The sequence below is a fragment of the Callithrix jacchus genome, chromosome 11, assembly GCF_049354715.1.
Source record: "Callithrix jacchus isolate 240 chromosome 11, calJac240_pri, whole genome shotgun sequence".
NCBI lineage: Eukaryota > Metazoa > Chordata > Mammalia > Primates > Cebidae > Callithrix > Callithrix jacchus.
The window spans coordinates 81,963,799-81,976,012 of NC_133512.1; the positions used below are offsets into that span (position 1 = coordinate 81,963,799).

At 38.4% G+C, this 12,214-nt stretch overlaps 1 protein-coding gene and 2 pseudogenes across 24 annotated transcripts in view; 2 read left to right on the forward strand and 1 right to left on the reverse strand.

The window, feature by feature from the left end:
• IMMP2L (inner mitochondrial membrane peptidase subunit 2) overlaps positions 1–12,214 on the reverse strand; it is a 935,160-nt gene that overhangs the window by 790,383 nt on the left and 132,563 nt on the right. The window contains exon 5 of one of the 24 annotated variants that reach the window (XM_078343193.1): positions 8,689–9,070. The exons of the other annotated variants lie outside the window; for them this stretch is intronic. Within the exon in view, the coding sequence (XP_078199319.1) occupies positions 8,824–9,070 (247 nt within the window). The 3' untranslated portion in view covers positions 8,689–8,823. Of the gene's footprint in view, positions 1–8,688; positions 9,071–12,214 lie in introns of those variants that run through there. 24 annotated transcript variants of the gene reach the window in all.
• On the forward strand, positions 1,314–4,654 carry LOC144578303 (argininosuccinate synthase pseudogene; annotated as a pseudogene).
• LOC103794908 (28S rRNA (cytosine(4447)-C(5))-methyltransferase pseudogene) lies at positions 6,054–8,434 on the forward strand (annotated as a pseudogene).

Genomic DNA, 12,214 nt, shown 5'->3' on the forward strand with positions numbered 1-12,214 from the left:
TACAAATGTAACCAAGATTTCTGGTAATATATAATCAGTTATCTTTCTGAGCTAAGACATTACAAGTCTGTGAAACTCCTTTTACCAACTATAGTTTAGTGAGTTTCACATGTGCTTACATGGCTCATTTTTAGTTACTAGACAATGTGCAATGGCGTACTCTTACAAAAATTTCAAAGGTCTCAAGAAATGGAAATACTCAAATTTAAAGAGTTCATCTGTTATCTCTGAACTCTCTTTCTCTGATTTTACTGTTCCCAAGTATACAGATGCCCCCAACACAGAGATCAGCTAAAAATTTAGGAACAGAAAACTCCAACTATATCATCTTAACAAATAACCCCATACATTATAGTTTAAAAATAGCATATTTGAAACAATGCACTAAAAATTATTATTAGAACTTCATACTCAAATGTCTAAAATGTTGTGATTAAAATATTCCAAAATTGGATTATAGCGATAGCTATACAACCCTATAAATTCACTATATATCAATTTCTATACTTAGTATGAGTGAATTTTATGGAATGTCAATATTATATATATACATATATATATAAAGACATAAAAAAGAAAAAAGAAAGATTACTGGTTGATTCTTAAATTGACTAATGATAATAACTACCACTCACTGAAAATTTGCTTGGGTTCAATAATCGTTCTGAGTGCTTCATATGTTAACTCATTTAATCTTCAACATAATCCTATCAAGCAGGAACTATTTTATTCTACTTTCAGAGATGACATACCTCAGGCATGGGAAAATTAAATAGCATGCTCAAGGTCACAGAACTAAATATTAACTTATAAAAATAAAACATTCTACTTTAAATGCTAAGCAATAGCACTTAAATGCTAAGCAACAGCACTTATCTAAAACAAACAAAAAAAAGAAGACAACAGCATACGTGTATAAACATGTGAGTTCCCCATCAGAAGCGTATTTAAGATCTTCCAAGAAGTGACCAAACTGCAACACTTCTGACTATCTACACTAGCCACTGAAACAAGTAATAAGTATAATACTTATTGTGAGACAGCTTGGCCAGGACCTGGTTCATATTCAGTGAGAAACTTAATTACTATAGACAAATGTAAAGAATGCTCATGATCTAATCTACTGAATCACTATGTTCATACAGACACAGAAATATCACTATGGGTATACATAAATACAAATTTATTCTACAAGAGTCATACATAAACACACACAGCTCTGAGTCACACAATCTGTATAACAAAGATTTCTCTAATGCAACATGTCACAGAACTGCAAGCATATTATTTTGTTCCTATATCTGAAATGCACAATGGACAAGGTAAGATGACAGTGTGTTTTATCTTTTTCATATGAAAGTTCAGTAATAAATTTCACATGGCAATAAACCAACATGACTGAAAAACTTGGAGATACTAACTTCTCGTGTATCTACCAGTAAACACTCTCAAATTTACAGATAGTCCTAGACAAAACAGCTGATAAATGAACCATGTTGTATGTAGTATTTTTTTAAACTAAAGCATATAAATGATCAGCAAGCCTGACACTTACATATCTGACAACAATGTATTTTAAACAGTCTAATAAAACACAAAGCACAGATGTAGAGGAAGCAGGATATATAACCAAAACCACATTCACCTTCAATTCCTTTGCAGGCTAGCACTGAAAAACCTGCATCAGCACTTTCTGTCTAGATGATATATTGATGCAAAGCTGGAATAAAAATGGTGCTAAAAAAAAAAGTACCATTTGTAATTGAAAATAAATGTTGGTAAGTGCTGACAAGCTTCTGTCAGTTAAATTGTTTTCATTTATAAATATTTTCCCTGTTTCCTCTAGTATTCTTAAGAAATGTTGTAATTAATTTTTGTTCTAAACTAATACACACTTCTGTGTATTAATTACACAAATTAGTAATATTTACATTTAAGACATTCATTTAAAGTTGAAAAAAACATTTAATAATAGAAAATTAATTCCTAACCTTAATTCTCTTAAAATTTAACATCCACCTAGAAAACACTGCATGAGTAATAAATTTATGATTCAATATAGTTATCAACCCATAGCTAAAACTTTGCAGATCTATATAACCAAGCACACTAAAAGTCCGCATGGGTAACATATAACCATGAGTAACTCGTAATCCAACATGCACTACAGTAAGAACCATTACAACTGCATGTTTTCATTGTTAGGTCCCAATCCATTTTCAAAAGAAGCTGTACACACACATCGCCAGCTTACACATACATGCATGCAAAATTAAATGACCTATAGGGTATCTTGTGAAAAACCTGAGTTTTTTTAAGACATCAGTATAACCTTGCTTAAATAATCTTATGGTCTCCATACAAAGAATTTGAAATTTCTGAAAATACATACCATACGTAAAGCTTGTTTCTAAGAGTAACCAGATTCAATATTCCGGTTTAGAATAATTATATTCAGTACATTAAATTTAAGTGGAACAAATAATTATGCTGAACTTCCACAGGATTGCCCTCAAAATCCTATACATAACTAAAAAAGCGAGCAAAATATATAAAGCTATTCGAGATAGTGAACAAAAGGCAGAAAGACCTGTGATTATTAACAGAAGGGCAACAAATCAGGTGATATCTAAGACTGCCTCTATTTCAGCCTAGATGCAAAGTCCAAACTGTGGTATAAGAATGAGGAAATCAAAAAGAGCCTCATGGTCCAAATAAGTTGAGATACAGATCAGAGTTTGAAGAGGCTGGGATGGCTGGACTCTGTGTGACATATTACAGATAAAGAAAATCTGTGCAGAGATTGGCATAAGAACACTCACAAGGCTTTGAACAGGAATCTGTGCTGCATACAGTGAAACCCCAAGAAGCCAAGTAAAAAATAACTAGCAGGAAAGGATCAATTTCAGGGGAGCTATAAAGTGAACAATTCCAAGAATGAAGAGACCTTGTTGTTGAATACCCAGAGTAGTCTGTAGAGACTCCAGAAAGCTCACGCTGTAGTAGTGAGTCTAAACTAGCTCTAAAGAATACCGTAGATAATCCTCGAAAAACATAAAAATAAGCCTTGATATGATCAGACTGATCTGCAAATAGTTTAAATGCCTACCAAAAAAGTGGAGGGTGGTAGAGAGAAAGACCATTTAAAAGAAAAATGGAATTAGTATTACATTAGTAACCAAAGAAAAACCAATGTAAATTAGTATTTATAGTGTTCAAATTCAGCTGAACAATGTTAAATACTAATATTCATTGCCTAATAGTTAAAAAAAAAAAAAAATAGAGACAGGCAAATAAAAGGCAGGGAAATGTTACCCAGAACTAGGAGAAAAATCAATCAATAAAAACAGGTCCAGAATTAACAAAGATAACAAAATTAACATAAAAAGGCCTTAACACAGCTATTAAAATAAGTTCAATAAGATTAAAGGCTTAAAGGATATATGAACATAAGTAGAAGACAAACAGAACATATTAAGAAGAACCAAATTGTCTAAATATTTTAAAACATTTTTGATAGGAAAATGTTGCTGGATGACATTATCAGCAGACAAAACACTACAGAAAGTATCAGTGAGGTTGAAAACATAGCAATATAAATTATTTTAAACCAAGTACAAAGGAAGAAAACATTTTAAAATGAATAGCCTTGATAATATGTAAGGACAACAAATAATCTAACATTTTTGTAATTCAAGTACTAAAATGAGAGGAAAGCAGTCAAGAAAATATTTAACGAAAACATGCCCCAATTTTTTTGAATTTAATAAACACTACCAGCCTGCAAATCCAAGAAGTTCAACAAAGCTCAGGCAGAATAAAGAAAACTCATCACAAGACATGTTATAATCAAATTGCTATTTAAAAAAAAAAAGTAATACAGAGAAAATCTTAAAAGTAGCCAGAAAAAAAAAGCACATTATGTACATAGGAGCAAACATGACAATAACACACAAGTCTTGTCAGAAATTATGCAAGCTGGAAGGAAATGAAATGACATTCTTAGAGTGCTGTAAGAAAAAAATTGTGAAACCAAAATCACACAGCCAGATCAAATATGTTTAAAAAATGAACATAAAATAAAGGCAAAGATATTATTATCGATATACCAAGGACCCAGGCAAAGCCCACAACACACCTAAAATTCTCTAGATCAAGTTCAAAAAAAGGAGTCCCTGTAAAAGTGACCATCAGGATGGCACCACCCCACCAGACCTCCTTGGAGATTTTTGTGTACCTTAACGAAGTCACAGGCAAGCATGGCGTGGGCTGTGTTGACATTATGGAAAACTGCTTCATTGGAATAAAGTCCAGAGGCATCTACAAGACCCCAGCAGGCACCATCCTTTACCACACTCATTTAAGACATTGAGGCCTTCACCATGGATCAGGAAGTGCACAAAATCAACCCTGAGTGTAAATTTGTCCATCATCACACCACCAAGTCCCAGGAGCAAATGGAAGGGAAAGCATGCAGGTGCCCAGCTTCAAGGGCCGTACATCATCAGCCAGGAGTTGCTACTGTCTCTCTACAAGGAGGATCTCGTGCGCATCAACGTGCAGGGCAATTATGAGCCAATCGATCCCACCGGTTTCATTAACACTAATTCCCTCAGGCTGAAGGAATATCATTGTTTCCACAGTGAAAAGTGAGCTGGGGCCTCCTCACTTTGCAGATCTCCAAAATACAGGTGCTAATTGTTGTGATAATTCGTAATTGTACCCAGCCGGCAGGATAGTGGGGATGCCAGGCCCCAACTTTGTTCCTGGTCCCCCTGAAGCCTGCAAAAGTGGTCATCGAATGGAAGGGTAGGAGGCAACTGCAGTAGTGAGCTATAAAATGACAATTTATTAAACAGAAGACAAGAATTCTAAATATTTATGCATCTAATAATGGAGCTTCAAAACACGCGAAGCAAAAATTAGAACTGAAAGGGGAAAAAAACAAACCTATAATAATAGTTGATTTCAACACTACTCTCTCAGTAATTGACAGAACAAGGAGACCAGAAACAGTAAGGATATAAAATACTTGAGTGACACCATCAACAAGTTGACCTATTTGATATTTACAGAACACTCACCCAACAATAGCAGAATACACACAATTTGCTAACACACATTAAAAAATTAACCAAACTGGGCACATGCCAGGCCTTAAAAAAAAGATTGAAATCAGAGTACTTTCTTTGATCACAAAAGAACTAAAATAAAAGTCAATTAAGGAACAAGTCCTGATATATTGAGAAATCAAACAATATAATTCTAAATAATCAATGGAAAAAAGAAATCACAAGGGAAATTTCAAAACATCTTGAATAAAAATCAAAACACATTATATAAAAATTGGTGGGAGAAAGCTAAAATACCGCTCAGAACAGTGTTTCCCCAAATGTGCTGCACACTAAAATTCATATGGGAAGTTTTTTTTAAATCCCATTGTTCCCCATATCAATTTAATCAAGTAAATAAAAATATCTGGGGTTGGGAGACAGAATTATTCATTTTTAAGGATTCCCCAGAATATTCCAATTTGCAACAAAATTTGGGATCCACTGGTTTAGATGAAATTTTGTAGTAAAAACAATAAATAAACTTGTACCTTAACAAGGTAGGGAAAAAAGCAAATTAAAATCAAAGTACATAGAAAGGGAGAAATAATAACAATAATCAAAGAAATAAAAAACCCAAAGCTGCTTTTTGAAAAATATTTTTAAATTATAAATACTAGAATGACCATTGGATTAAAATAGAAAAGACACAAATTACAAATATCAGAAATAAAAATATTTTCTCCAGATACTTCAGACATCAAACAATAGAGGAATATTATCAACAATTTTATGCCAATAACTTGGATAAATTAAATGAATCAACTGCTTAACAGACACAAATTACAAAACTGACTCAAAATAAACCCCTTATCAATCTTAAAAATTTAACTCGAGCACTCCCCGTGCGCCTGCGTGGAAGGATTCTGTGGCGAATGCGGGCCGAAAGCTAGCCCCAGAGTGCACGTGGAGCGCCGCCCAAAGGGCAGTCTCAGGCCGTAATCCGCGTTCTACACAACGGGGCGCAAGTTGGATCCTACGAAGAAGGAGAAGCGGGGGCAAGGCCTAAAGGCCAGAAGCAGAAGGGTGCCGAGACGGAACTCGCCGGATTTTCGCCTGCAGTAAGTGATGAAAATTCCAAGAGGCTGTCTAGTCGTGCTCGAAAGAGCAACCAATAGGAGCTGGGCTCTGCTGAAGACCTGAGACAAGTAAGTCTCCTGAGGCCAAGCCGCTGCCTGGAAAGCTAACAAAAGGGATCTCTGCAGGAACTGTCCAGACAGCTGGTAAGAAGGGAACCCAGTCCCTAAGAGGAGGAGGAAGACTCTGAAGAAGATGGAGTGGTGAACCACGGGGACATCCGGGGCTCCGAGGACAGTGATACTGATATGGTAGATGACTATGGAACTGACTCCAACTCTGACAATGAGGAAGGTGAAGAGTTGCTGCCCACTGAAAAAGCTGCTTGGAAGCAGAAGGCCCGGGAAGCTTCTGCTGGGGTCCAGTGGAGTGAAGAGGAGATGGAGGACGAAGAGGAAAAGGAAGAAGTGACCCCTGAGTCAGGCCCCCTAAAGGAGGAGGCGGCAGATGGGGGCCTGCAGATCAATGTGGATGAGGAGGCGTTTGTGCTGCCCGCTGCTGGGGAGATGGAGCAGCATGCCCAGGCTCCAGACCTGCTGGGAGTTCACAAGTGAATCCAGGATACTGTGGGAAATCTGCATTATTTTGGGGCTCAGCAGGAGGAAGAGCAGTCTCGTTCTGAATACCTGAACAGTCTCAAGAAGGATCTGGCCACTTACTACTCCTGTGGAAACTTCCTGCGTGGCAAGCTCATGGACCTCCTTCATGAACCTCTTTCCTCTGTCTGAGCTGGTGGAGTTCTTAGAAGCTAATGAGGAGCCTCCACCCTTCACCCTCCGGACCAACACCTTGAAAACCCAACGCCAAGACCTTGCCCAGGCTCAATCAATTGTAGGGTTAACCTGGATCCCCTGGGGAAGTAGTCAAAGACTGGACTAGTGGTATATGATTCTTCTGTGCCCATTGGTGCTACCTTCGAGTACCTGGCTGGGCTAAGGGAGCCTCCAGTATGTTGCCTGTCATGGCCTTGGCACCCCAGGAACATGAGCGGATCCTGGATATGTGTTCTGGCCCTGGAGGAAAAACCAGCTACATGGCCCAGCTAGTGAAGAACACGGGTGTGATCCTTGCCAATGATGCCAATGCTGAGCAGCTCAAGAGTGTTGTGGGCAACTTGCCCTGGCTAGGAGTTACCAACACCGTTATCAGCTATTATGAGGGGCGCCAGTTCCCCAAGATGGTGTGGGGCTTTGACCAAGTACTGCTGGATGCTCCCTGCAGTGGCACTGGGGTCATCTCCAAGGACCCAGCTGTGAAACTAACAAGGATGAGTGATCACCTCCAGAAGGAGCTGCTCCTGTGTGCTATCGACTGTCAATGCCACCTCCAAGACAAGAGGCTACCTAGTTTACTGCACCTGTTATATCATGATGGAAGAGAATGAGTGGGTGGTAGACTATGCTCTGAAAAAGCAGAATCTGCGACTGTTGCCCACAGGCCTAGTCTTGGCCAGGAAGATTTTACCCACTTTTCATAAAGGTGCTTCCACCACAGTCTGCGTTCTACCTGACACTTCTACCCTCATATCCACAATATGGATGGTTTCTTTATTGCCAAGTTCAAGAAATTCTCCAATTCTATCCCCCAGTCCCAGAAATTCTGAAACAGCCACACCTACAAATGTAGACTTGCCTCAGGTCATCCCCAAGTCTGAGAACAGCAGCCAGAAAGCAAAGAAGGCCAAAGGGGCTGCAAAGGCAAGGCAGCAGCTGCAGAAACAGCAACATCCCACGAAGGCCTCCTTCCAAAAGCTGAATGGCATCTCCAAAGGGGCAGACTCAGAACTGTCCACTATACCTTCTGTCACAAAGATCCAAGCTTCCTCCAGGCTCCAAAATAGCAGTCAGACAGCCGGAAAAGCCAAAGGGATCAGGGAGCCAAAGGTGACTGGGAAGCTAAAGCAATGATCACCTAAATTATAGTCCTCCAAGAAAGCTGCCTTCCTCAACACAGAATGCCCCTCTCAAGGGCACAGACACAGAAACAGTGGCTGTGCTATTCCCATCAAAGACCTGGGCCAGCCTTAAGCCTAAGGACCATCATTAGGCCTTTGGAAGGGCCAAAGGGGTTGCCAGAGCAGCCTTTCAAGAAAGCTGCCTTCCAGAAACAGAATGGCACCCCTAAGGGCCCTCAGTCTCCCACTGTGTCTCCTGTCAGTTACAGCCATGCCCTCCCCCACCACCAGCAAAGAGGAGGAAATCTCAGTCCAGGAGCAACAGCCAGCCATTTGTCTTAGATGGCTGAAAACTAGACTGGGGTGGCTCACTGCCATTGTCACTGGGTTGGAAGTCTTGCCTCTGTGAGGATGCCTTTTCCACCGTGCATACCCATGAAATTTAATACCCATTTTACAACCTCTGAAAAAAAATTAATTCATAATTAGCAATCTTCTCAAAAGGAAAATTTCAGGACCAGATGGGTTCACTGGTCAATTCTATCAAATATTTAAGTAAAAATTAAACCCTATACAAATTTTTTCAGAAAATACAAAAAAGAAGAAATACTTCCCAGCTTGTTTAAAAAGTCACCAAACCTCCAAATCCAGATAGAGATTACAAAAAGAAAAAAAAAAAGATAGACCAATATGTCTCATGAATATAGATATAAAGATCTTTAACAGGCCGGACATGGTGGCTCACGCCTGTAATCCCAGTACTTTGGGAGGCCGAGGCGGGTGGATCACGAGGTCAAGAGATCGAGACCATCCTTGCCAACATGGTAAAACCCCATAACTAATAATTAACCCATTTAATCCAAAAATTAACTGGGTATGGTGGCTCTTACCAGTAGTCCTACCTACTTGGGAGGCTGAGGAAGGAGAATCACTTGAACCCGGGAGGCAGAGATTGCAGCAAGCCACGATAGCGTCACTGCACTCCAACCTGGCAACAGAGCAAGACTCCATCAAAAAAAAAAGATCTTTAACAAAATATTCAAATCAAACTCAGTAATATGAAAAAAAATACATTATGATGAGGTTTGGCTTATCCAGGAATGTGAGATAAGCTTAGCATCCAAAAATCCAATTAATGTCATTTACCATATTAACAGATTAAAAAACAAAACTATATAACTACATCAGTGGTTATAGAAAAGCATATGGTAATAATAATCAAACACTCAGTCCTGATTTAAGAAAAAAAAAAATGTCAGCAAAGTTAAAACAGAAAGTGTGCCAGTTATCAACCTCTTGCCTGTCAGCTCCAAATTTACCCTTCACTGTACTGCTTTGTTTTATGGGAGCTGGGCCCTGTATTTTTTCTTTGCCAGCTGCTGTAACATTAAGTTTTGTTATTAGAGGCTGCTGGAGGGGACACTGCAGGAGGAAGGAGCTTTTCCTTCTGGTTCCAACATGCTTTGTTCTCTTGTTTTTCCTATGGCCATCAGCAACTTAATGATACCCAGTGATACTCGCATCCCAGCAAGTTGCAGCAGTGCCTACATAAGCAGCTTCCCAGCCAGTTCCACCAGCATCCCAAGTGGTTTCCTGGCAAGTCTCAAGATGTTCCAACCAGCAGTTTCCCATTTCAATAACACGCCCATGAGAATCTCTGCAGTGAACTTGGACCCTTCTCAGGGGTTGGCTTACTTCCACCACATACCACAGAAGCAAGAAGAGAATAAAGTACACTGAAACCAGAAAAAGAAGCCCCTTCCTTTTGTTCACCTGCGGGAAGATTCCAAGTGAATTTCAATGTCACCTCTGCAGGTAATTTCCCAGCAAGTCTCAAAGAGATTCAGAGGGTGGCTTCCTGAATCAACAAACTAGGGTACATCTATGCAATCAAATATTAGTGAGTGATTTAAAAAATCATAACCTATAAAGCTGTGGAAAGACATGAAAGAATATTAGCCAGCATACTGATGAAAGAAGCCAGTATGAAAAACTGTATATTGTAAGATCCCAATTAAATGACATTCTAAAAAAGACAAAATTGTAGAAGCAGTAAAAAAATCAGTAGTGGGAGTGACAGGCAGGAGGCATGTAGGGATGAATACAGGGGAGCATGGGATTTTTAGGGAAGTAAAACTATTCTGTATGATACTGCAATGATGGATTCGTGACATGCATTTGTCAAAATCCATAGAGCTATATAACACAAAGAATGAACCCTAATGTACAGTACAGACTTTAGTTAATAATATTGTATCAATATTAGTTCATCAGTTTTAACAAATGTACATTAATGCAAGACTATCATAATAGGTGAAACTGTGTGCGGGGAAAAGGGGTTTATATGGGAACTCGCTATACAAATAGAAAACTGCATTTAAAAAATACAGTCTAATAATTTTTTTAAAAAAACACATTTTCAAATTTTCCCATAGCTTCCTATGATAGGCAAAACTCTAAAGTGGCATCCCAGATTCTTGCCTACTGGTGCACACATTCTTAAGATTACTTTACCCTTGGGGGTGGGTAGGACTTTAAATATGATAGATTTCACTCCCAGTATGACGTTATATTATATGACAAGGATGAAAATATTTTATTAATGTTATTAAGGTCCCGAAGTTTGAATTTGTCAAAACCGAGATGATTCTGGGCATCCTTAAAAGAGACTGGGTCCTCCGTGAAGGATAAGCCTCAAAGCATAAGAGAGCTTTTCCTGCTGGTCTGAAAAAAGGGGGCCTTATGTAGGAGCCATGTAGCAAGGGACTTATGGGAGGGGACCTCTACAGACTGAGAGCAGTTTCCAAACAAGAGCTAGCAAGAAAACGTGGGCTTCAATCACACAGCCCCAAAAAACTGGATTATGCAAACAACCACATGAAGATAAAAGAGGATCCTGTGAGACCCCAGATGAGACTGCGGCCCAGGGGAGACCTTGACTTTAGCATATAAGAACTTGAGCACAAGATCCAGCTATGCCCAGACCTTTGGCCTACAAAAAGTCTGAGATAATTAATTTATGTTTTTATAAGCCACTAAGTTTGAGGCTTATTACACAGCAATTGAAAACTAATATAATCTGTTACCTTCAGGTTGACAAATCACCAAAGTCAACAAAATAGACTAAAAGAAGACATTTGGGGCTTTTGTATATTTTGACAATTGAACTGAATTTCATAGTCATAAAAATTTATTTATTTTACATATAGTTGCATTTGATATTTTGAAAAGCCAAATCACAACTAGTATACATGACACGACCACAGCCTATAGAAAAAAATTACGCACCTGAGAATAAAATGCAGTGACCAACCTATCAGGAAGCAATCTAGGATTAAAATTCTCAATTTTAAAGAAATTTTATGTAACAACATAAAATTCTACTTAGGATTTTACAAATTACTACCAAGTGATAATTGAATGTTTTTAATTTTCTTTTCTTTTCTTTTTGTTTTTTTGGTGTCTTTTTTTTTTTTTTTTTTTTTTTTGAGACAGAGTCTCACTCCGTCACCAGGCACCAGGCTGGAGTACAGTGGCACGACCTCGGCTCACGGCAACCTCCACCTCCCAGGTTCAAGCAGTTCTCCTGCCTCAGCCTCCTGAATAGCTGGGACTACAGGCACATGCCACCACGCCAAGCTAATTTTTTTGTATTTTTAGTAGAGACGGGGTTTCACCATGTTGGCCAGGATGGTCTCAATCTCTTGACCTCGTGATCCGTCCACCTTGGCCTCCCAAAGTGCTGGGATTACAGGCATGAGCCACCGTGCCCGGTCTAAATGTTTTTAATTTTTAAACATATACAGGTTTCACAGGTTGTAAACAAAAAAATGCAGGAAAAAACAAAATTTTGAAATCTGCAAATAAAACGTATCATGAGTCCTAAATTTCTGAAATGAGATTTTGCATAAATTTCCTGAATTGTACACTTAAAATGGTTTGTTATATTATGTGACTATTATCTCAATTTTTAAAAGTTAATCTGGCCATTCTAAACATTAATTATAATTATTACATGTAGATGCATAGAGAACATCTATTACAAATTTCTGTCAACACCCAACCATGCAAATAAAAGCAATAGCACGTAAACAGAAAATCATCAGTTATTCTATTAAAGTACATATTAAAA